Source organism: Cryptomeria japonica, chromosome 1, assembly GCF_030272615.1.
Source record: "Cryptomeria japonica chromosome 1, Sugi_1.0, whole genome shotgun sequence".
NCBI classification, from domain to species: domain Eukaryota; kingdom Viridiplantae; phylum Streptophyta; class Pinopsida; order Cupressales; family Cupressaceae; genus Cryptomeria; species Cryptomeria japonica.
This window is the reverse complement of record NC_081405.1, coordinates 657,058,070-657,084,812: the sequence shown is the minus strand read 5'-3', so window position 1 is coordinate 657,084,812 and position 26,743 is coordinate 657,058,070. Positions and strand designations below refer to the sequence as shown.

The window sequence follows — 26,743 nt, the reverse complement described above, 5'->3', positions numbered from 1 at the left end:
TATTTGAATATCGCGAACCTTTTTTAACTTTGAACCAGGCTCTAATTTCCTCGAACTTTGGCGAAAGGTGCACAATCGCGAACTTTTTTAGTTTGAAAATGCTCTGAAAACCCCGAAGTTTGATAAAGCTCTAAAAATCACGAAAAGGTTAAAAATTTGCAAGTGTAAGAATCGTCGAAGTTCGCCCATGAAGGAGGTCGAAAATGATAAAGTTAAAACTTTGCAAAGATGGCGATATCGCCGAACTTCGGCAGCATAAATTTGAAAGTCACGAAATGTCCAAGCCCTAAAATACCATCTAAAACGCTGAAGTTTGCATGAAGAAGGTAAATCGCGAAGCAATAAGAGTTCACACATGGTTTGAAAAATAATCTATTTCGCTGAAGTTTGACACTAGTGGAAATCACGAAATATAAAGTTTGAAAAAGGGTTGAAAGCGCCGAAATTCAACTAGAGGTAAAACCGCAAAGTATGTAAACCTTGCAATCGCCCCCAAAGGCCCGAAGTTTGCATAAAGACGTTCAACTTAAAACAAAGTTCGCTCATATCACTTCATGGCCAAGATGATAAACTCGCAAAAGCTTCCAAAGGGCCCGAAAGGCTAAGTTGGGCATTGATACTTAAATAAAACAAAATCTCTCAAAGGATTGATTCACCTGAATTTCGTTCAAGAGAGCAAATTAAAGATCGGGTTTCAAGATACACCTCACAAAGAGCTTCACCGAGACAAAGCCAGACGTTTAGAAATTTAATGTTTGATTAATTAATTTTTCAAATTGATTTATTAAAGCGAAGTTGATTGTTCGCAGGTCGCAGGACGTCATCACAGAGAACCAGGAGAAGGCCTAAAAACGCAAATCGAAGAGGGATCTCAATCAAAGCTAGGCACTGGACACTGAAGAAGAAGATGTAGAAACACGCTGTAGGAGCACAAGAGCAACCAAGCATTGGGAACCGTGTCGTTGAACAAAGATGAAGTCCACCACCAAGTCCAAAGACCGAAGAACACTCCGAATGTGGCAAGTCTATGCATTCTCGAGAAAAGCGCACAGCTGGATTTAATTCCAAAAGTTTAGTTTCTAAAAACTGAAATTGTTTTATTGTAAAATTCCCTATGGGCCCCACAAGATATTTTAAAACGGAAGGCACACGGGTCAATTATGTCCAACTACCAGATAGACTCAAAATAATACCAAAACAGTTGTAGGTAGTTGAAATTATGGTTGGTTAGATTAATTGAGAATTGATTGGGCACAGGTTAAAGCTGCCAGCTCCTGGAGGGCAGATCAGAACCCTTTGATGCAGTCCATCCTAGCCTTCGATTCAATATTGTAAATTCTATAAAAGGCAAAGGCCTTTCTTTTGTAAAGGTTTAGAGATTTTTGTTAGATAGTCAGACAGTTGGTTAGAATTTTGTAGTTAGATTTTAGAAGTTAGAATAGATTAGATTTTAAGCATAGCATGGAGATGCTGCAGAAATTGTTGTAATAGCAGCTAAAGCAAATATATGAACATTGAAGTATGGTGTTTGTTGTCTTTGTTTTAGTCTGTTTGCATGGTTTCTTTCAGCTGGTTAAATTTTAGAGTGCAGGGACTTTAATGGCGAAGTGTGGAGGGGTATTTGATACATTTCTAGTTCATACCATTGGGGGTCTGCTGATTGTAGGTCACCGTAGATGGTTACTCTGAACCCAAACTGTGCTTAGTTCAACTGCAGGTGTTCGTCTTAGGCTGCGCCAGAATTGGGTGCCTAAAACGAGTGTCTCCGATCTGAAAAATCCTTCATCCCTTGGAGCTTGCACCGTTTTTGTCTAGTCGTGAGGGTATCTCTGGCGAAACAAGAACTGGTTTATCGAAATCTGTCTACCCACTGCATCAGTTGTTATCATCCTTGTCCTTAGGCTTCCTGAACCCTTCCCTTTTTTATTTTATTTCGTAGTCTAAGAATCACAACAGACCACCTTGTTGCAAAATCGTAAGACCCCTTGTGCTCCCAGCAAATCACATCAATCACTGAGTAATCCCGCAATCAAGACCTGACAATCAAAACCTTGAGGTCGTCCCCTTTGATCAACAAAACCAGCATTAGGGATTTCCTTATCTCAAGAGAGGATATGATACTCAGCGAGTACATTCTATTCTGCGTTGGCCGGATGGAACAGTAGCAATGCGATTTCAGACATGTCAACAGAGTTCTTTCCATTGAGGCCGTTGCAGAGCCTTTAGTTGGCTGTTTGGTTTTTTATAGGTTTTAAAAAAAAAAAAAAAATTCTCTGTTAAAGTTAAACTTTCATAAATTCTACTAAGATTTTGTTATCGTAGCTTTAAACTTTGAAGATTTTTTGAAAGACTGAAGAGGTTTCATAAGGTTTAATGTTTGAGATAAACTTATTTTCATTCCGAGCCCAGAATTTTTTTGCGGGCTTTGGAGTTAGTTTCCCTTTTTGTGCATATTCAGGGATTTAGTTTCATACTGTCTGTCTTTAGGCCCTCTGGGCTTTTTGGAAACCTGGACTTTTATGCTGTAATCTCTCTTATGAATCAATATATAAATATGACCCTGCCTTTATCGATGAAAAAAAAAATTAAAAGCTATGCTGATCAAAAACCTACAGCTAAACTACACTAGCATTAATAGCTACAAAAAACTACAACTAAACTATAATAATTATAATGTTCTTTATATTGTTTTTAAAAATTTTAATATTTTAGCTTTATATATTGTAAGGGTATAAAAACTAGGGTTTCAACAGTTAAGATAATAAAACCACTAATTTTCTTTGGGAGACCACTACATTGCAAGAGGGGTGAATCAAATAGATCTAACCACAAATCCAAATAGGGAAAGGGCTAAATTTTGATTAGATTCATTGGTTTTTAGTTTGCCCCCTCTTTCTAGTTGAAGATTGGATGTGAATTGTGAAACTGGGGCAAAACAAGGGATGATTGAAGAGAGACAGTGAAAGCAGACTGCTACAGATGTCCCACGGAGCCACGGACTGGGATATAGGCAAAAGAAGGTGTTTAGAATATGTACCCAGAAGTTCGGCCTGATTTTGTGGGACAAAGTAGTAGAGATTCGCCCTAGTCCTCCGTCTTGTGCTCCATCAACAGCTGAACCTATTCGTCATCGTCAACTCTATCAGGATCTCTGAGTATAGCTCCAGAGTCTATTCACTGCACACAAAAAGAGAGAAGAAAGTGTTGTGGATAGGGGTTTGCCTTAGGTCAAACCCCAGTTTAGGAATTAACCTTGAATTGAATAATGTAAATACTTAAGTAAATGCTAGGAGATATTCCTTAGATCTGCAATTGTTGAAGGAAGGATCAATGGTGCAATGCTCTTTGAATGTAATCACAAATGTTGAATGTAATGGTATGACAAACACATGAACATGAAAGACACATGCTTAATGCTTGAAGGATGAAATGCTGCCTTGAATCTCTAAAAATGCTTGATGATGAATGCTTGGCGGATGCATGAATACTATGGATATGTAATGGATGTCACAATAAATTGATAGGATGTCTTTATATAGGGTTCCCTAGGTAGATTACCGGTTAGGACAACCTCCAATTGTCAAGTGTAGCCACGGGAACCAAATTCCATTAGGGAGGGGGAGTGCCTATCCACATTCAAATTGGGTCCACTTTATGGGGGGCCATGGCGTCTTGGGGTGCCCTAGTCCTCCAAAAACAAGACTAGCAAATGGGAAATCAGGAATAGGCAACCTCAAGATGGGGGCCCACCTAACAGTGTCAACAGGTGACATCAAGGTTGGAGTAAAACGAGGCCGGGCCTAGCAGAAATGAAAATGGGACACGCTAAAGTAGGAGCACAAACCTGAGGTGTAAATTGTACCGGTTACAATTTACAACGCTGCATATATTATCAAATATGTTTTAATTTTGCTTAGGTACAAATATTTATAATTTTATATTATATATAATATTATAGTTCTATGTATAGATATTTTAAATACTCTAAACTAACATTATAAATTAATATTATAAATTAACAAATTTATCACTTGCAGCATAGATTCAAACCAGGAGAAAAAGCATGTGTAAAAAACTATTTTATTGAAAATGACCAGACATGTTTCGAGGGAATTACACCCTCTCATCAGTGGACTTAAAAATGTTTACAATAAAAGTTCAATACAAATGTTTAAATAGAAGTGAGGGGACAACCACCTCAACTTCTAGGAAAACCAACGGACATGCTAATAATCAATTAAAAATCAATCAAGTAATAATCAATAAAATAATCAATTAAAATTCAATCAATTAATTAATAAAATTAATCAATCAATTAAAAAATAATTAATTAAAACATCACTATAGAGGAATTTTAAAGACCCAAAAATAGGCATGTGAAGGTTCTTTTTGGCGAAAGCCATACAAATATAGAGAAATTAGGGTTTACGGAAAACCTCATGTTCGTCACAGAGTAACTGGGCACGAGGGGACCCGACTCCTAATAGGAGGCACATAATTCCAAAAAAAAACATAGTGACGGCGATCAAGAAGCTAGGACCCATGAGCGAGGAAGAACCGGAGACCAGCATGGAATCCGAAAAAACCACCAATGAAAACCGCTCGCGGGCGCTGGGGAGACGAGCCGAACGACACAAACCAAAACACGACGGGGGACCTGCATAGCGCAGAGGAAGGGGATACCAAAGGGCATCCCGTGGAAGCAACAACAACCCGCAGGAGGCGGCGTCCAACAAAGGCGGCAACAACCCGTAGGAGGCGGCGTCCACACAAGGGCCGAAGCCCGTCCGCAACATGTTGTGCCACGCGTGAGAGGGAGAGGAAGCGCGGGCCGACAGAGGGTCTTCGGGGCACGAAGGCGCCACGAGGCACGAAGGCGCCAAGGGGCACGAAGGCGCCAAGGGGCACGAAGGCGCCAAGGGTTGGCAGAGCCAGCAAGCGAACGGAGGAGCCCGAAAGGGCCAACAACCAGACGCCACGGGGCAACGCCCAACAAACAGAGCCCGAGGGTATGAAGAGGACACAACGCACGGGCCTCCATCAATGCGGCAAGGAGCGGCGGACGGAGGAAAAGAAGACCGGGCTCGTCAGGGATGACGAGCAAGCAACGGCCGCAGCGAACAAGGCCACGACAGCATCAAACAAACCCCAGCAACAGCGAATGAGGAAGATCGAACGATCAATCCAAAAGATCGCAAAGAGATGGAGAGAGCAGATCCAAAATAAGAACCCAAACTCCATCAAAAACCATCCAAAGAAGCCATCAACAGCAAGCACCCGATCCCAAAAAGACCAGATGAAGTGAAAAACCGATGGCCATTCGAACGAAACTGGCAAGAATCAATGGCAGCTTGAAGATAGAGAAAATTAGTATTATAAATTAACAAATTTATCACTTGCAACATAGATTCGAACCAGGAGAAAAAGCATGTGTAAAAAAATATTTTATTGAAAACGTCCAGACATGTTTCGAGGGAATTTCACCCTCTCATCAGTGGACTTTTAATGTTTACAATAAACGTTCAATACAAATGTTTAAATAGAAGTGAGCGGACAACCACCTCAACTTCCAGGAAAACCAACAGACATGCTAATAATCAATTAAAAATGAATCAATAAATTAAAATTAATCAATCAATTAATAATCAATAAAATAATCAGTTAAAATTCAATCAATTAATTAATAAAATTAATCAATCAATTAAATAATAATTAATTAAAACATCACTATGGAGGAATTTTAAAGACCCAAAAATAGGCATGTGCAGGTTCTTTTTGGCAAAAGGCATACAAGTATAGAGAAATTAGGGTTTATGGTTTAGGGAAATTAGGGTTTAGGGAAATTCGAGTTTAGGGTTTAGGGAAATTAGGGTTTAGGGAAATTAGGGTTTAGGATTTAGGGAAATTAGGGTTTAGGATTTAGGGAAATTAGAAATAAGGGTTTAGCGAAATTAAGGTTTAGGGAAATTAGGGTTTAGCGAAATTAGGGTTTATGGTTTAGGGAAATTAGGGAATTTAGGGTTTAGGGAAATTAGGGTTTAGGGTTTAGGGTTTAGGGAGATTAGGGTTTAGGGTTCAGGGTTCAGGGTTCATGGATTTAGTTTCATAGGGTTTAGGGAAATTAGGGTTTAGTGTTTAGGGAAATTAGGGTTTAGGGTTCAGGGTTCAGGGTTTAGGTAAATTACGGTTTAGGGTTTAGGGTTTAGGAAAATTAGAGTTTAGGGATTGGGGCTTAGGGAAATCAGGGTTTAGGGTTTAGGGAAATTAGGGTTTAGGAATTAGGAAATAGGGTTTCGGGTTTAGGGTTTAAGGAAATTAGGGTTTAGGGTTTAGGGATATTAGGGTTTCGTGTTTAGGGAAAAGGAAATTAAGGTTTAGGGTTTAGGGTTTAGGGTTTAGGGAAATTAGGGTTTAGTGTTTAGGGAAATTAGTGTTTAGGGAAATTAGGGTTTAGGGTTTAGGGAGATAAGGGTTTAGGGTTCAGGGTTCAGGGACAGGGTTCATAGATTTAATTTCATAGGGTTTAGGGAAATTAGGGTTTAGGGTTTAGGGATAATAGGGTTTAGTGTTTAGGGAATTTAGGGTTTAGGGAAATTAGGGTTTAGGGTTCAGGGTTTACGAAAATTAGCGTTTAAGGATTAGGGTTTAGGGTTTCGGGTTCAGGGTTCAAGGATTTAGTTTCATAGGGTTTAAGGAAATTAGAGTTTAGGGTTTAGGGTTCAAGGAAATTAGGGTTTAGGGTTTAGGGAGACTAGGGTTTAGGGTTTAAGGAAATTAGGGAAATTAGGGTTTAGGGTGTAGGGAAATTAGGGTTTAGGAAAATTAGGGTTCAGGGTTGAGGGTTTAGGGAAATTAGGGTTTAGGAAAACAAGGGTTTAGGGAAATTAGGGAAATTAGGGTTTAGGGTTTAGGGAAATTAGTGTTCAGGGTTGAGGGAAATTAGGGTTTTAGGAAATTAGGGTTTAGGGTTTAGGGTTCAGGGTTCAGGGTTTAGGAAAATTAGGGTTTAAGGAAATTAGGGTTAAGGGTTTAGGGAAATTAGGGTTCAAGGTGCAGGGTTTAGGGTTCAAGGTTCACAGTTCACGGTTTAGGAAAATTAGGGTTTAGGGTTTAGGGTTTAGGGTTTAGGAAAATTATCGTTTAGGGAGATTAGGGTTTAGGGTTTAGGGAAATTAAGATTTAGGGTTTAGGGAAATTAGGGAAATTAGGGTTTAAGGAAAATAGGGTTTAGGGTTTAAGGTTTATGGAAATTAGGGTTTAGGGTTCAGTGTTTAGGGTTTAGGGTTTGGGGAAATTAGGGTTTAGGGTTTAGGGTTTAGGGTTTAAGGTCCAGGGTTCAGCGTTTAGGGTTCACGAATTTAGTTTCATAGGGTTTAGGGAAATTAGGGTTTAGGAAAATTAAGGTTTAGGGAAATTAGAGTTTAGGGTTTAGGGAAATTAGGGTTTAGGGTTTAGGGTTTAGGGTTTAGGGTTCAGGGTTTACGAAAATTAGGGTTTAGGGTTCAAGGTTTAGGGTTTATGGAGGTTAGGGTTTAGGTAAATTACGATTTAGGGTTTAGGGAATTTAGGGTTTAGAGAAGTTAGGGTTTAGGGTTTACAGAAATTAGGGTTTAGGTAAATTAGGGTTTAGGGTTTAGGGTTTAGGGTTTAGGGAAATTAGGGTTCAGGGTTTAGGGTTCAGGGGTTCAGGAATAGGGTTTAGGGTTTAGGGTTTAGGGAAATTAGAGTTTACGGTTTAGGGAGATTAGGGTTTAGGGTTTAGGGAAATTAGGGAAATTGCAGAAATTAGGGTTTAGGGTTTAGGGAAATTAGGGTTTAGGGAGATTAGAGTTTAGGGTTTAGGGAGATTAGGGTTTAGGGTTTGGGAAAATTGGGGAAATTAGGGTTTAAGGTTTAGGGTTTAGGGTTTAGGGAAATTAGGGTTTAGTGTTTAGGGAAATAAGGAAATTAGGGTTTAAGCTTTGGGAAAATTAGGGTTCAAGGTTCAGGGTTTAGGGTTCAAGGTTTAGGGTTCAAGGCTGAGGGTTTAGGGTTCAGGGTTCAGGGAAATTAGGGTTTACGGTTTAGGGTTTGGGGTTTACGGAAATTAGTGTTTAGGGAAATTCGTGTTTAGGGTTTAGCGAAATTCGTGTTTAGGGTTTAGCGAAATTAGGGTTTAGTGTTTAGGGAAATTAGAGTTAAGGGTTTAGCGAAATTAGGGTTTAGGGAAATTGGGGTTTAGGGTTTAGGGTTTAGGGTTTAGGGAAATTAGGGAAATTAGAGATATTAGGGTTTAGGGTTTGGGGATTTAGGGAGATTAGGGTTTAGGGTTCAAGGGTCACAGATTTAGTTTCATAGGGTTTAGGGAAATTAGTGTTTAGTGTTTAGGGAGATTAGGGTTTAGGGTTCAGGGTTCAGGGTTTAGGTAAATTAGGGTTTAGGGTTTAGGGTTTAGGAAAATTAGAGTTGAGGGATTAGGGTTTAAGGAAATTAGGGTTTAGGGTTTAGGGAAATTAGGGTTTAGGAATCAGGGTTTAAGAAAATTAGGGTTTAGGGAGCTTAGGGTTTAGGGTTCAGGGTTCAAGGTTTAGGTAAATTAGGGTTTAGGGTTTAGGAAAATTAGAGTTGAGGGATTAGGGTTTAGGGAAATTAGGTTTAGGGATTAGGGTTTAGGGAAATTAGGGTTTAGGGTTTAGGGAAATCAGGGTTTAAGAAAATTAGGGTTTAGGGAGCTTAGGGTTTAGGGTTCAGGGTTCAAGGTTTAGGTAAATTAGGGTTTAGGGTTTAGGGAAATTAGGTTTAGGGATTAGGGTTTAGGGAAATTAGGGTTTAGGGTTTAGGGTTTAGGGAAATTAGGGTTTAGGGTTTAGGGTTTAGGGAAATTAGGGTTCATGGTTCAGTGTTTAAGGTTCATGATTTAGGGAAATTAGGGTTTAGGGTTTAGGGAAATTAGGGTTTAGGGTTCAGGGTACAGGGTTCACGGATTTAATTTCATAAGGTTTAAGGAAATTAGGATTTAGGGTTTAGGGATATTAGGGTTTAGTGTTTAGGGAATTTAGGGTTTAGGGAAATTAGTGTTTCGGGTTTAGGGTTTAGGGAAATTAGGGTTCAGGGTTCAGGGTTCAAGGTTTACGGAAATTAGCGTTTAGGGTTTAGGGTTTAGGGTTCAGGGATTTAGTTTCATAGGGTTTAAGGAAATTAGGGTTTAGGGAAATTAGGGTTTAGGGTTTAGGGTTCAGGGAAATTAGGGTTTAAGGTTTAGGGTTTAGGGAGATTAGGGTTTAGGGTTTAGGGAAATTAAGGAAAGTAGGGTTTAAGGTGTACGAAAATTAGGGTTTAGGATTTAGGGAAATTAGGGTTCAGTGTTGAGGGTTTAGGCAAATTAGGGTTTAGGGTTTAGGGAAATTAGGGTTCAGGGAAATTAAGGTTCAGGGTTTAGGGAGATTAGGGTTTAGGGAAATTAGGAAAATTAGGGTTTAGGGAAATTAGGGAAATTAGGGTTTAGGGAAATTAGGGTTTACGGTTTAGGGAGATTAGGGTTTAGGGTTTAGGGAAATTAGGGAAATTGGGGAAATTAGGGTTTAGGGTTTATAGAAATTAGGGTTTAGGGAAATTAGGAAAATTAGGGTTTAGGGAAATTAGGAAAATTAGGGTTTAGAGAAATTAGGGTTTACGGTTTAGGGAGATTAGGGTTTAGGGTTTAGGGAAATTAGGGTTTAGGGAAATTAGAGTTTAGGGTTTAGGGAGATTAGGGTTTAGGGTTTGGGAAAATTAGGGAAATTAGGGAAATTAGGGTTTAGGGTTTAGGGTTTGGGAAAATATTTAGGGTTTAGGGTTCAAGATTCAAGGTTTAGGGTTCAGGATTTAGGGAAATTAGGGTTTAGGGTTTAAGGAAATTAGGGTTTAGTGTTTGGGGAAATTAGGGTACAAGGTTCAGGGTTTAGGGTTCAGGGCTGAGGGTTTAGGGTTCAGGGTTCAGGGAAATTAGGGTTTAGGGTTTAGGGTTTAGGGTTTAGGGAAATTAGGGTTTAGGGTATAGGGAAAATTAGGGAAATTAGGGAAATTAAGGTGTAGGGAAAATGGGGTTTAGTGTTTAGGGTTTATGGAAATTAGGGTTTAGGAAAATTAGGGTTTAGGGAGATTAGGGTTTAGGGTTTAGGGTTTAGGGTTTAGGGTTTAGGGAAATTATGGTTTACAAAAATTAGGGTTTAGGCTTTAGGGAAATTAGGGTTTAGGCTTTAGGGAAATTAGGGTTGAGGGAAATTAGGGAAATTGGGGTTTAGGGAAATTAGGGTTTAGGGTTTAAGGAAATTAGGGTTTAGTGTTTAGGGAAATTAGGGTTTAGAGAAATTAGGCTTTAGGGTTTAGGGAAATTAGGGTTTAGGGTAATTAGTGTTTAGGGTTCATTGTTCAAGGTTTAGGGTTTAGGGTTTAGGTAAATTAGGGTTTATGGAATTTAGGGTTTAGGGTTTAGAGTTTAGGGAAATTAGGGTTTAGGAAAATTAGAGTTTAGGGTTTACGAAAATTAAGGAAATTAGGGTTTAAGGAAATTAGGGTTTAGGGATTAGGTTTTAGGGTTTAGGGTTCAGGGTTCAGGGATTTAGTTTCAAAGTGTTTAGGGAATTAGGGTTTAGGGTTTAGGGAAATTAGGGTTAAGGGTTTAGGGTTTAGGGAGATTAGGGTTTAGGGAAATTAGGGTTTAGGGTTTAGGTTTTAGGGAAATTAGGGTTTAGTGTTTAGAGAAATTAGGGTTTAGGGAAATTAGGGTTTAGTGTTTAGGGAAATTAGGGTTTAGAGAAATTAGGGTTTAGGGTTTAGGGAAATTAGGGTTTTGGGTTTAGTGAAATTAGGGTTGAAGGAAATTAGGGTTTAGGGTTTAAAGAAATTATGGTTTAGGGAATTTAGGGTTTAGAGAAATTAGGGTTTAGGGAAATTAGGGTTTAGGGAAATTTAATTATTCTAGATTCTTTCCTTTCTATCTATCATTGTTTCGCTCAGAGTTGCAAGTGATTCTACAAATTTTTAATAACTCTAAATTTTTAATAACAATAAATTTTTATTGCACTTAAAGATAATGATCTAATTCAGTTTGTAGAAGGAGAAGATCAGCCTGAACCTGAAGTTCATGAAGAGAAACTCCAATTCAAGAAGAATGTTGTCAAAGCAAAGAAGATCCTAATTGATTCCGTGAAGGACCGCTTTCTGCCTATCATTTCCAAGATGTCTTTAGCCAGAGATATGTTCAAGACATTGGAAGGGATGTATGAGATCAACAACACAAGCCGTGCTCTAGCCTTAAAGCAACAGTTTCATCACATCAATATGGCAAAAGGAGAAACTGTTAGTGCTTACTTCATGAGGATCTCTGAGTTGAGAGATCAGCTCTCTTCTATTGGTCATGTTATTTGATTGCAAGGACTTGACCATGTTGGCTCTTAATGGTCTTCCTGCATCCTAGGAGTGTTACATTCAAGGAATTCGTGCAAGATCGAAACTTCCCGAGTTTGATCGTCTTTGTGCGGATTGCATTCAAGAAGAGTCAAGATTGATAGCAAGAGGAATTGAGTGTGATCATTATGATGTGGAAAATCAAGTCCTTGCTACACGTATGGAAAGAGGCAAAAGAAGGAAGTGGTATAGAGATAGAGAATCAGATCCTGTCTCTGAATCAAAAAGGAAGGACTTATCTCACATTCAATGTTTTAGGTGTGATAAGTATGGTCACTATGCTCGAGAGTGCGAATTCAGGTCTACTCCTCTAGCTTCTTCTGCGGAAGTTGACATAGGGACACATCAGGAGGAGCCAAGGTCAAATGTCAACTCATTATAGTTTTTTTGGACTCTGCCCGTAGTGGAGTACTGGTGGCTTCATGTGACACCTACCTTTCTTCCGCCATTGCCCGTTCGACATTCGCCTTCGTCTCTCAGAGTCTTTCCTTCTCTGTACACAGGTCGGGGTACAGTGCCTTTTTTGTTTAGAGCCTGGTGATCGCCAGTACTTCCTCGCGTGGCTCTTTTATGTCCAGCATGTTCACTCCTTTTTGCTTCGAGCAGTCTGCATCCTCATGATTTCCTGGTAGGCTAGTCCACACCACTTACACAACAAACTACCATTATTGTTACTGCTCTGGCATTCACGAGCGAAGTGACCCCACACGTTGCACTTTTGGCACTAGATTATGGGTTTTCCTAGATTTTGCTTCTCAACATGTTGGAATAGTTGTTCCCTCGGCGATTGTTATGGTACCCTCCTAGCGAGGCATCCGAATTTGCCAATGGTTTGGGTGGTGTGGTTGGCGAGGTAGCATGTTTCCCTTGGGCGAAGAGCACTTTTGTGCTCCTTGTTTTCAAGTTGTATGGACATTCCTTGGTGGAATGGCCTGATACTTGATTGATGTCATAGAATGGTTTTTTCAGCCAAGTGCCCTTGGTATGACCTTCCATTTTGCAATCAGTACACCATATTTCCTTGCTCTTCTTGGCACTCTCCATTCCTACCTTCAACTCCTCCATCCACATCATATCTCTTCATAAGGCTTGTACAGTTTTTGACTCTCCATCAATGCTCCTATCCATACTGTCATCATCATTGGCTTTTCTCTTCCCCCTTGATGTCTTGTTTTCACTTTCGATGTCCATCACCCGATTTTAAGCGTCAATGTACAATGACGGAGGGACAACTTTCATCTTCTTCCTCTTGGAGGGGACCAATCTTTCGACAAACCACCGCTTCTTCAATCTATCAGACAACTGGTTTTCCATTTTATTCAGCAACTCCTTGAGCCTACGATTGTAAGCTCGTACGGTTTCATTATTCCCCTGTTTGGTATTGTATATTTCTACTACAATTTCATTGTCATCTCTCTCGAGTTTGAATTCCTCCTGGAAAGCCTTTTTCAAGTTATCCCACGAGCTTATTTGCTATGTGTTCAACTTCGTGAACCAGTCAAAGGCCACTTCTCTCAATGTGGCCGAAAATGATCTCAACCAATAGCGTGTCTCATCTCGTCCTATGGACAACCATATGGTTTCATAGGTTTTGCAATGCCTTACAGGATCCTCTGTTCCGCCAACTATGAATTTGGGGAGTTTCTACCTCTCCACTCCTAGGCTTGTCGAGGGAGTCGCCATCCTTCCAAACAGCAGCGTACCGTGTGCCCAAGACTAGAATGGATTATCTTGCTCTCCACGTTTCGGTGCTCCACTTGCACTCTCGGCCACGTGAGCCCTCTACATGTCCACCGTCTGCGTCCTCCACACCTTGGTTACTTCCTTCGTTTCTAGACTCCCTTCTCTCAGGATCTTTGATTCAGGGCCCCCTATTTTGGGTGATTCGTTTGTCAGGGATAAATTTTCAATTCTCTGCAGATTGATTTACAAGATTTCGGCAACCTCAGCCTAGAGGTTCTGCTCTTCTCCGTCGCGCGCTGCCTATACAGATGAACTGCTCTCGAACTCGATTCCAGACTCTTCACTCGATGTCGAGTGTGCAGCCTAGTCGGCAAGATCTTCCTCTGCTACGTCTAGAAGTGGTAGGTTCCTGGGAACCTCAACAAACTGGCTCCACGTACGCAATCTCTACCTCTCCCGACTACAACTCCAACTCACACTCCGACTCTTGCTTCTTTCTGGACTCTCCAACCCTTCAACAATTTCCCATAACCGTCGTCTCCACTCACTTTGTTCTCTTATACGGAGAGATCTTCATACTAATCCTTCTACCTCTCGGGTGTTTCTAGTACGTCATCGGTCTTTGTTCGGTTTTAGGGGCATTAATTGCCAAGGGTACGGCATTTGCTCTTATCCCTCTCCTCCTCTTCCCTACAGTTCCATTCTTCGTACCGTTGCAATATTTGCTACCGACGCCATTCACGGTTACTTTCCTCTCTTCAATCTTGTAGTTCGATCAGATTCTGCGCCAACAGCCTTGGAAGACTTCTGAGAAGATCGAAGACAGCAGTATTTATTGTGAGTTCGCCACACACACTGCCTTCAAGGACCGCTCTCTCCTGAGCTTCCCTCTTCACCTATTGGGTGACCAAAACCTCCCACAGGTCTACCAAGTCTTCCATCAATTGATCCTCTCGTACTTCCGCTTGCATCACTTCTTGTGTATCACTTTCAATTACTAGCAATTGTTGTTCGAATGGTCGGCCCATTATACATGCCTACAGCCTGCCACCATATTGATCTCCGAGTTTGTATCAGCAATGGCGCCAAAAATTTTACTCCCTACAGTGTGGGTTCTCAGACTACCAAAAGTAAACAGAAAATAACAAGTACATGAATAGCCACAACATATGTAATTCACAGAATAATTATGGCAGAAAGATATATCTTTTATTTCAACATGTAAATTGGATACAACAAAAGTGCCCCTATTCCCGTTACAATATAATGTATATATGCTACCCGATGGTTGGCGGAGATACCAACTGTCGGCAACTACCAACTAACCCCTACAGGAACATTACATTGCCATTTATTAAACTAATACAACAAAGTATTATTCATATGTCAGCAAATTACCGCCAATATGCATCTTCAAGTGTTGTGGGTTCAAGTGTTGTGGGATTGAAAGCACTTACCAAACCCCGGATTGATTACTCTAACCCTTCAAAAAATAGGTATGTAAGTCTACATTTAGAAACCCCTAGCACCATGACTGAAATTCTTTGGAATTCCGTTACATAATCTTCCATGGTTCCTTGTTTCAATTGTATTAGTTCTTTCAAGTACTTTTCGAGATGTTTTCAATCAAATCTTCTAGTAAGTCTTTGAGCGAATACACTATAGGTTGTTATGTTTTGGTCTCCCTAGGTAATAAGGCCATGATAACAACAATCGTGGGCAATTCCTTCCAAATTCAGAATGGTGAATTTGATAGCATCCTCTTTCGTCATGGGACTAAATAAGAGTAGGTCCATCTTTTGGACCCATAAATGTGTCATGACTTTTCCCATTCCATCAAACTTGGGGAGAGTCATTTTACTCACCCTTTCTGGTAAACCTTTGTTAGGTGGTCTTCTTTCCCTTCTAGGGGCATTCCGTGTTCTAGCATCACAATTTTCTCTACAGACAATGTTTCTCCTAATTTCAGGGTCCAATCATGACTAGGCTTCAGCATTTTCATCAATGTTATTAATTGGTGGGTTGTTTTCTTCTTCCATCGTTGTTCTTCCCTAGTTAAGAATGTAGATCTTGTTAACGTAGGGGTTGATCCTAACGATCATACATTGTTATTTTTTGAGTGATTAGAGTTTACATCCCTTCCATTCATTTGGTTGGGCCTAAGGGCATTGATTGCACTATTCATGTTTTGTAAGGTTTGGAGTACTTGAGTTGTGCTTTCATTTTGTTCTGTGAAGGCTTGGATTGTCATCTCATTGTGTTCTATGAAGGTTCTTAATTCATCCCCCAATTGCTCACCCATTTTAGTGTTTTGGATGGGGTTATTTCTTGCTGCAAGTTTCTTTCCTTCTCTTTCTAATGCCCTTTGCAGTCTTTGGCTTGATCGTATAAACTATTTTTCTTGATCCTCATATTGGCAAGATCAAGGTTTTGATACCACTATAATGTCCACTTTTGAGGGAGTACCTGACTTTTGCCCAAAAATAACAAATTCAATAATACAATTACTTACAAGAGTATTCTTTCACTAAACTACACAATAGCAATTGAATTTAGAAAAATAATCAATTAACATCAAACAAAATGATAATGAAGATTCCTATTGTAAACATTCACTCTATAGCTTATTCCTAATACCCAACCATATTAGAAACTTGAGAGGAAAGCACAATAGGGCTTCAGGAGACTATCATCCACAACTAAGCCCAAGAGCGCCGAACAACCAACCAAGTCAATCTGGCCCCTTGGCCTACAAGCAATCCAACTCAATGTGTGGTCTACTTAACTGAGGGAACCCGTACTCCTACATCTCCCTATTATGTTTCCTTGACAATTCCTAATATAGTTACTTTATGAAAATCAAATGAATAATTACTAATCCTAAGATTCTAGATGTATTGGCAAGTTAATTAAATAAATAAGTATGTTCTTTAATAAATTCACAAACTAATAAATATTGGATTCAAATGTGGCAACTACTGTAGCATTATAAGGTTTGTTGTATCTAACTACCTTATAATTCAAATTATCACTGCTTTATAATTCTAATGTCTTACTGCCTTCTTATCAAGACCATATTTCAATGCCTTGATTGATGCCATTCTCCAAGACGGGGTCTGCATTATATAGTCATCAATATGGGACAAAGGGTCACAACCAATATTAAAGATTACATATTACCAAACAAAGACAATCCCCTTAAATAGAGTTGGAGGGAAAAAAGAACAAATTTAAATTCAAAATAAATCATTTTCCTTCTAAAGACTTTTTACAAAATAAAATTAACTTATGTCCAAGTCCCCTTTTCCCCTAGGCGTCCACTTGAGCAAACATAATGTCACTTCAAGTTTATTAAAATTAAAACACTTAGCAAATAATATAACATTAGCTTTATAATTTGTTTAATAATTTAAATAATCCCAACAACATTGCGGAAAGCACCAACAAGGCACCGAATACTGAAACCGATCACACTAAGAAGCAACTGATGTTGAAGGCTGATGTCGGGTGCCAAAATGGGCACTTACTAAAAATAGCCCAAGAACTGTGGAGAACAATCCAAAAGGCCAAAAACATTACAAAGAGCATCACAACAAGCTAGAACATCAACTGATCACCACACTATTGTCGAAAGCCAAGAAAAACTGAGCCCTAGCTCTCCAAGATATTTGGAGTTCTCCTAGGTCACTTGGAAACTTATTGAAAACCTCAAAAACTGACCAATACACATAGAACAACATTACACACTCTACATACTGTCATTTTCCTACTAGGTTAAATCCAATCGGCATGATCGACGATCGACGAAGAGACGCTTCAATTTGTTTTGGTGTAATTTTTCTAGCAAGTTTGCGCACAACAAAACTTGTAGATGCTACACCAAAAAACTCTAGTGAAATTGGTTGGCTGAAAGGAGATTATGATCGAGCAGCCCATATAACAATCACGGATTAGTATGTGTTCCATATATATTTGGCAACCATGGATTTCAAATGAGGCTCAAACTCTTGGGAGTTGAAGAGAGAAGTTGAGTGGCCTTGTCCACCTTTGCATGTTAGAGTGCAAGTTTTAGTGGATGATTATCTATTTTGTTTACCCATCACATCGTACATTCACTATCTATGAGGCTTTCCAAGAATATGGAATCTACTATGTTATCTTCGCCCTTCCCTTTTCCATAATTTCCTTCCTGTATTTTAGCCAACCATATCAATTACTCACATATTGGGAGGTAAGAAGGTGGTATAGTTCAAGATTGCCTTCACTTAGGTATTAATGGCAACTCTTTTAGCTCACCTCCCACATGGTTGCCGAAGTGGCCGCATGGATAAAAATGTGGCTGTCTATGTACCTACTGTTGATGTTGTAGCTAGGTTGGATCCCTTCTAGGGCCGACCTAGCACTTGCAGGTGACTAATTTGCCTATCGGCCTTAGTCACATCTTATGTGCAATTAAATAATATACCTTGTAATGAAACGTGTGGATAGGGCTGACCCTTTATTGCGCACCAAACTAAAAAGATTTATATGATTGTAAGCCGACCTATTGTGAATAGGTGCCTGGCCGACCCATTGTGAATTGGTGTCTTTCTCCAATATAAAGGAGATTCATTTGTCATTCACCACATACTTTCAGTAAGTTCATTCATACCTTCATTCACTCAGCGAACTCCTTCAGCAGAGCATCAGCGAACTACTCCTAAGGACAGCGAATCATCTTCTAAGGACAGCGAATTACTTTCTACGGACAGCGAACTTCTTCCAAAGGGTAGTGAACTATTTTGAGGCAGCGAATCTCTTCTCGTGATCTGCCATTGGTGTCAATGATCAGCGAATGGTGTTCATGATCATCAACCTGTCTCCCTTGATTAGCATTCAAGAATATTGCAGATAAGTTAATTGTATTGCTCTGCGTTCCCTAGGTTGGATTCATTACACTACTGTGCATATACTGCTGTTCTTAGTGCTTCAAGAGTTGAAGCAGATTTGTAAAGACTTGTACTGATTTGATCTAATACAATCTGAGATTTTGTTTGCCGGGTTTTTCACCTTCAAGAGGGAGGTTTTCCCAGGGTACTGCTGTGTTATGCATGTTCATTATTTAATTTTCTGTATACTGTTATCTGTCTGATCCTAAAATCAACACCTACTTGTGTGGCTATTTTTGTAGCTTTTTAGGCCTTGATAGTCTTATCATGTACAATCATACAGACCAATTGGTCTACATTGGACTTATCATGCAAATTATTACTTAATTTTGAGGCTGTAATAGCTGTTTCAAACTTTCAAGCAACAATAAGCATTGACCAATAAAATTTAACATACGTCAATACTCTACAAGTCAAATGTCGTGGCACATGGCAAGAACTTATAAAATGGTTCACTTGAAAATGGCCCTAAATCTAAAGGCTTGGCACACAAGAAGAAAATTGTGCCACTTGCAAGAAAAATTTATTGGTTTCAACACGTGTAAGATCAAGTGACAGTCCATATGGCCTATGATGGACGATCTTCCTTAATATTAGAATATAAAATACAACTCTATCACTTCACTTGCAGAAATATGTACCACTCTAGCATTATTCAAGTGTCATTGACGCATATCAAAAGAAACAAATACTACATTATTATTTGCCACACATTGATTTAATTATTGAACTTAATTAAGCATCTTCCACAAGATGCCAAGAAGCTATTTCTTGTGTCAATTATCCACAAAATAATGAGAAGCTATTTCTTGTGTCAATTATCCACAAAATAATGAGAAGCTATTTCTTATGTCATCTTTCATGAGACCACCCAAAAAAAGAAATTTTTTGTTTATCTTCCAACAATTACAGATTGAACTGTGAGATAGATAGTTGGGAATTTGTCTCCACCCAAAATCTACTTAGGAATTTTTACCCTGTCATGTTTCACACATTTAAACAAAGCAACGAAGTTTTGTTCTCAGGACATGTTGTGTAATATGCATGCACAAAACTATTGCTATCAGCAAATTGAATGATATCATTTTAATTAAAAGTTAAAACCCTTGGATGAGTGGAATTTCTGGAGGCCCACATGCTGTTTAGGGACATTCCTGTGTCACTGGTCAAATAAAATATCCAAACCTCGTCCAAGCAAGCATGTCTATGTTGACATCAACTCACCTGAAGATGAAATTAAAATTATTGAATCCTAGACCGAAAAACAATTTGAAGAAATCATACAATATGTCAGCAATTTTTTTCATTACGATCATATTGCCCAGCTGGAACAATTGTTTGTTCTATGGAGTAAATATTAAAAATGTTTCTTCAAAAATGAAAATGACAACAAATTGCAATCAAAACATGTTATAACTTTAATTTCCTAGGGATCTTAACCATTTGTGTGTCACACACACGGACATGAATACCTTTTTAGACAAAAAAAACGAAATTTGTCGCAAAAGATGGAAGGATGTTTTCAATTATATATTGATCTCATGCATACCTTCCAGATGGAATAAAATCACCAAATGCAAAGACCAAAGCAAAAGTCAGTACAGCAACTCCAATTCCAACCTGCTTGACATTCAAAATACCATTATAGAGTTCGTCTGCAATGTAAATCTGCTTCAGTTTCTTTTGAATACCATGAGAAATAAAAACTTTTTTTCCATCATAAACGAAAAACCATGTATGAATCTATTGTTTCATAACTCACTTTAGCACCAAGCCCAAGTGACCTCCCCTCTGACTTGGAAATTGGAACATCATAATCAATGGGCTGATATTTCTTTCTCTCCTCTGATTCCTTTTTCTCAAGTGCGGCCCTGTAAAATACTTTCACATCGATCATAAGAAACAAAGCTTGATAGCAATGGGCAAAAAAGATTTAAAATATTGAGAAATCATCAATGTAAATAATTTGAAACTATTTATCGTTCAAATCATCTATCTCTTACACCCAAAAATCATCACAAATGGGAACAAGAACATAATGGAGCAAAAACAAATTTGTGTTTCTAGATGATTCTGCAAAAATGAAACTAGCTATAATATCTTAAGGAAGTAACAAAGAAAGTTTATTTCATGACATCTACTTGTGCCAATGCTTATGTTAGCAGTTGCATCTATCAGAGAAGCTATATCTGGCCAAAAGAACTGTTTGCTGAAACAAATACAATCAAAACAAGTTCATCTCTTCATTGAATGATGAATTGTTCTAAAACCTCATTGTACATATAAAGAAACAAAAAGAAATTGAATTATCTACTGTCGATGGTTACTTTTGGGGGGGTGAGAGGTACAAGACTGTGACAGAAGTTAATCTAATGGAAGAAAAGAACAGACTAAAGAAAAACAACTTATCAGATTAGAAGATGTGCCTCATTTAGCTTTCACAATGGCACATACGGGGACAAAGTAGAAAAACAAAGTCATCTTCTAATGGGAAATCCAAACTGAAAAGCCAAGACATTCATAGGAGGGCCATGGGCCTCAATAAACCAATAACATAAAGTAAAAATTCAATTTAAGCATGGCATAAATCCAGATTGATTGAAGACTGACCTTGTTGTCTTTCACCCCATTTTGGTGTCATTTTTCACAAAGTAATAATATAAATAATTGATGTAGACAATTCTACACACTTCCCATTGTGTACTGTATCCAATTCCTCCTGTAAAACAGCATTTTATAGAGCAATCGGCTGTCTTTGAGTAAGGTGAATTGATTTAGAAAGTGAGACTCAATTTCAGAAGAATTTTTCATGTTGCTATAATGGTGGCAACTTGAATCTGAACGTGTAATTTTAATATTTAAGGTTTGCTTGCACCTTCTGATGCTTCTCTAACAGATGGAAACCAGAATGAGATCAGAATGAGACCAAGATGTCAAGCATCTTTACAACTAGAGAGTATGTCAACCATGTCAATATGGAGGTAGTCATGAGATCAGTTTCAGAGAGGGTCGAGAGCAAGGAATTCGACGAGATTGAAGCAATCAAAAAGAAAAACCAACTGGTTGAGTGTTGTCGGCATAAATTGTTTGTTGTTATGTTTGATAATATTTGCTATCCGACAATGTATTAATTAATTGTATTAAGTGGCTCGGGTAGTTATGTGTCGGTTGGTCGACGGTTGTGTACCTCTCAGCAACCATCGTGTTCTTTAAATATATTATGTACTGCCAAGGAAGGTAGTACGGTATAGTCGGGTCTATTGTAATCCTTGTCCGACCATCTTTGGTCGTCTTCTCTGTAATAATTGCATGTGTGAATAAAGATATATTTTACTGTTGTGTCTAGTATGCATTGTCATGTACATTATTATTTCCTGTATTTAATTTACCAATTGTAGTGGTAAACATTTTGGCACCGTTGCCTTAAAAGAAATTGGATCAGCCTTGAGTGATTCATGTTCGTAGATCCCATTAAAGGTGAGAAGAGGCCACAGGGTGGTCAAGACCAAGCAATTAGGTGACCTGCCGACCCTCGGCTAGAGGGAGCACAGAGACGAGTCAGAGCCTGGAAATACTCAAGAGTGTTGGGACGCTGGAGGTGGACGTGTAGAGGACGCGTGCATGTCTAAGAGTGCAATGAAAGCACCGAAACGTAGCGATCGGAACAGTCCACCCAAGTCCAACACATCTGGAAGTACTCGGAGTGTTGGGGACGCTGAAGGTGGACGTGTAGAGGACGCTTGCGTGGCCGAGAGTGCAGGGAAAGCATCAGAACGTAGCTATCAAAACAGTCCACCAAGGTCCGACACACAAGGCGAATACACATGTACCTTCTGAGTGCAAACAATGTTGAACACCCAGGAGAAGCAGAAACTGCCAAAGTTCACGGGGGATGGATCAGAGGACCCCGTACGACATTGTAAGGCATGTATAACAATATGGGAGGTGAATGGCCAAGAAGACAAGGACTGCTGACTAAAGGCATTTCCCGCCACCTTTCAGGGGATCGCCATTGACTAGTACATAGACCTCGACGCCCAGCACAAGACGATATGGAGTGATTTGAAGAAGGCGTTCCGGGCGGAATTCAAACTCCTAAGGGATGATAATGAGATCGTGGCCGAAATCTATAATACCAAGCAAGGAAAAAAATGAGAGTGTACGCGCTTACAACCGTAGGCTCAAAGAACTGTTGAACAAGATGGATAACCAGCCAGCCGACAGGTTGAAGAAGAGGTGGTTCATGGAGGGATTTATACCATCACTGCGCAAGAAGATGAAAGTAGTGCCTCCGTCCTCGTACGCCGATGCTTGCAATCGAGTGATGGACATCAAGAGTGAAAACAAAACCTCCTCCCAAGAGAAGAGGAAGACCGATGATGATGAGAGCACCGAAGGTAGCAGTGACGAAGAATCCAAAACCGTATGAGCCCTTCGACAGGACATGTTGAGAATGATGAAAGAATTGAAGGCCAAGAAAGGAACCAGCAAAGCAGGTAATGAACTATGGAGTACTGAGTGAAAAATTGAGGGGCACACGAAAGGCAATTGCCCTAGAAATATGTTTTGTGAGATTTGCCAAGTGTTGGGGCATTCAATCAAGGAGTGCCCATACAATTTGAAGATGAGAAGTACGCAATTACTCTTCACACAGGGAGAGTCTAGCCCATCAAAACCTCAAAATGTATCACCTAGCGGCAATGGAAATCAACGAGGGTGAAACCAAATACAGTATGACTCCAAAGGACATCCTATCATACAGTGCCAACAATAACTGGAAGAAAAATACACTCTCCATTGAGAGTGAAGGTCATAAGTATATGATTGACTTGAGGAACCAAGTAGTGAGCAAGGAACTGGCATCATCCGATTCTGACTCAGATGACTCTCATGACGCCAAGGGAAAGATGGAACCCAACGACAAAGGAGTACTAGAGTTGGAGGGATGCTCGGAGGATGAGACAAGCTCCCTCAACAGACTCTTTCACTAGCAGATGGAGGACTATGAGGTCTTCCACCCGGGCTGTAACATGTTGGAAATTAGAGAGATCAAAGAGGTTGGCGAAGGTACGGAAGAAGTCCTACGGCCGAGGGTGTGGTACGTGAGGAAACACCTACGGCCGAAGGTATGGTACGGAAGGAAATACCTATGGCTGAACGTGAGGAAACACCCACTGTCGAAGGTATGGTACGGAAGGAAACACTTACGGCCGAAGGTGTGGTACGTAGAAAGACCCCTACGAATGGCAAGGTAGTATGGGAGGAAACACCTGCAGCCAAAGGCATGATGACACCTTCGGCCAAAGACATGATGACACCTACGGCTAAAGGCATAGTCACACCTACAGTTGAAGGTATGGTAAGCGGAGCGACACCTACGGATGGTAGCAGGAAACCCCTACAGCCGAAGGGGTGGTACAGGAGCCAACCAAGTTCGGCAAAACTACAGAGTGAATTAGTGGAGTCAAATCCATACGGACATGGGAGCCAAGAACATACGGGCCCGTACAAGCTCACGGAAGGGACAATGGGAAGAGGTCGTGCATATCTGTACAGGGCCAGGGAAGCCACGGAGAAGGGAAGGAAGAGAAGTCATACACCTTTGTACAAAAACATTTTGGCCTTAGAAAACGAAGCCATTGAGGACATCCTTACACATTCGTACGGGAAGCAAGGTCGAGCCGAAGAAGACAGCCATACGAACCCATACGGATAGTAGACATTAGCCATTGCAGGTTACCGTACAGGAAACAAACAAAATCACCATACGAAATCCTCAAGTGGCTGTGGTAGAACTGTGTACGAAACAACAATGTGGATCCGTACAAGGGAAGTTGAGCACATGTTGGAAAGAAGCACCGTATGAATCTATACAAAAACATACAGACTTCTGTACGGACAAGTTGCATTCAAGGGGTTTAGACAGAATCCGTATGGAACTACATAAAATTCGTACGGACTTGGAAGGTGAGTTTGAAAGAATCCGTACAGAATTGGCTGCGGAAGGAAATCTGACATGGGAAGGGTTGAATGAAACCGTACAGGCACATAGGTGTGCAGGTCGTAGGTCTGATGTTTCAGACCACAATGTGTATCAAGCCGTACATGGTCAGGTCGTACGAGAAGGATAGAAAAAGCAGGTGGTGGGAGTGAATTCTGGATTTTTTGGCTTCATCGACAATGTTTTTGGCATCTCAAAAAATCACAAAAATCATGTGCGCCATGGAGTTTCGTGTGGTTTCGAAGGTTGTAATTTGGTGTTGGCGGCGAAGGCGCTGCCCCTCAACCCTTCCCTGTGTCATGACGAGCACGCCCTGGGCGCTGCCCCGAGACCCTACGAGGAGCGCTGCCCCCAAACCCCCATTTCATTTGGCAAGTACACTACAAGTTGGGGTTGTCAAGTCCAAGTCACTGTCTGTCCTTAGTCTTCCCGAATATTACTTTATGTTTGCTCGTCGTCTGGAAGAAGACGACTTTTTCTTTTGGGGGGGATGATGTTGTCAGCATAAATTGTTTGTTGTTATGTCTGATAATATTTGCTATCCAAACATGTATTAATTAATTGTATTAAGTGGGTCAGGTAGTTATGTGTCGCTTGGTTGACGGTTGTGTACCTCTCGGCAACCGTCGGGTTCTTTAAATATATTGTGTACCACCAAGGAAGATAGTATGGTATAGTTGGGTCTATTGTAATCCTTGGCCAACCATCTCTGGTCTTCTTCTCTGTAATAATTGCATGTGCGAATAAAGATATATTTTACTGCTGTCTGGTATGCATTGCCATGTACATTATTATTTCCTGTATTTAATTTACCAATTGTAGCAGTAAACATTGAGAACTTCAATTTCCTGTAAGACATTATAATTTAACAAAACATTCACCAGGAAGCTTGTGAAACTCAATTTACACCTAACACTACCTTGGATAACCTAGGCTACTCCAAGCATGTCAGTTTGATGACGACCAGCTTTCCCACAGCCTTGGACCTCAATTAACTTTTGATATATAATTTATGTGAAAGAGAAAAATACATACAACACAAAAGTATCCAACAAAGATACCATGACAAACTCTAATTAGAACAAAAGAAACAATGAGAAGGATGTCAAAGCAGTCAAGTTTATGATTGTGAGTCTGAACAAGCCAAAATATTCAAGGAAATGAAAATGGATCAAAAAAGTGCACAAATTTTGAAGGTTTAAACTTTCTGCAGCTTGTCGAACAAAGAGCTAGGAAAAAAAGGCTGCTGGATAAAGTCGTGATATTTCCTCTTTCAAATGAACTAAGTACAAATCCTTTTCAGTGTAAGAAGTTTTACGAAATTTTTGAGGACCAAAAAATATCATATTGCATGAATATATAAGTTAACACTTTATCTTTTCATTGAATCAAGAATCATGTTTCCAAAATTTGTCAATGATCATCCTTGTTATTTTTGTGGTTGTTTCATCCATGTCTTTGCAGGACCGATAAAAAAATCTTCTATGTATTTGTGTATCAAATTACTCTTGTATTGACTGATCCATTTACTCCTACTCTTCCATCTTGTTGTGTTGTCAATAGTTGTTTCAAACTGTGTTGCTTGTGAAGTCTAACCCTACTTTGCAAAGGCAGTGGAGCCAGATCAATAATGCAACAATTCATACGAGAAATGATCATATGACAATATCACAAATGATTCTTTATCAAAGGTAATGTTCAACTGCAGAGAGTGTAGTTTGCGGACCGTACATAAAATCAGCACATATGCTTGACTGTATATTTTCTTCTTAAAGAGCCAGTGGTTGTTGATTAGACCATGACCATGGGTTAACTTCATATAACTATTAACCAAATTATTACATTTATCTGACAATTGGATAATGAAACAAATCTACCACAAAAGTATTAACAAATTTAAAGTTATGGTGATTACAACATCAACTAAATGATCCTTAATGGCATGACTATCAATTGAATTGTGTAGGATTGAAGAGGCACATCTTTTAAATGCAAATTTCCTATAACAAAAAAATTGGCCATTAACATTAATAGGCCAAGATATTGAGATCCAGCATTATTATTATTGCCTCCTTGAAATGTAATAAATCCACATACCTTCGTATTGTCTCAAGGCGTTGACTAAAAGTTGGATCAGAATCAACGTCTACGTTCTTGTTTACATCAGAATCTCCCAACATATTTGGCAACTCTGATAAGTCAAAAAAACAAAAGCAAGTGGCAAAGATTATAAAACTGGTTGAGGAAAGCTTTAACTTATAATGTTTGCACCAACTCTTTCATCAGTTACATAGGTAGGAGAAATAAAGAGGCAACACACCCTACATGAAAAGTAGGTGTTTGTGGCCTAATCCAAATCTTCAACTAATAAAAGTATCAAGTGTTTGTAACAATCAAATGGCTTAAGAAATCAGAAATTGCTATTTCACAATATAAAATTTAAAAAGTACATAATTTTCCCAAATTTAATAAAAAAATTGATTTACAATATATATCTTTTGTAACAATCAAATGGCTCAAGAAATCAAAACTTGCTATCTCATAATACAAAATTATGAAGTGCATAAATCTTCCCAAAAATACAAAATTAAAAAGTACATAAATCTTCCCAAATCTAATAAAAAAAGAGATTAACCACAAATCAATGAAGCAGAATGTTATAGACTACAGATTTTCTTGACAATGGCATATCGAATATGCCCTA

The 26,743-nt window shown here is 39.3% G+C and overlaps 1 protein-coding gene across 5 annotated transcripts in view; it reads right to left on the bottom strand.

Annotated features, from left to right (window-relative positions):
* LOC131050449 (uncharacterized) overlaps positions 1-26,743 on the bottom strand; it is a 256,321-nt gene that overhangs the window by 165,950 nt on the left and 63,628 nt on the right. For all 5 annotated transcript variants that reach the window (XR_009106948.2, XM_057984628.2, XM_057984626.2 and 2 more), the window contains 3 exons: positions 26,137-26,230; positions 19,801-19,909; positions 19,588-19,658 (listed from right to left, as the gene is read on the bottom strand). Coding sequence is in view for 4 of the 5 variants with exons in the window: in XM_057984628.2 (XP_057840611.2) it covers positions 19,588-19,658; positions 19,801-19,909; positions 26,137-26,230 (274 nt within the window). In the remaining variant the exon portion in view is untranslated. The remainder of the gene's footprint in view (positions 1-19,587; positions 19,659-19,800; positions 19,910-26,136; positions 26,231-26,743) is intronic.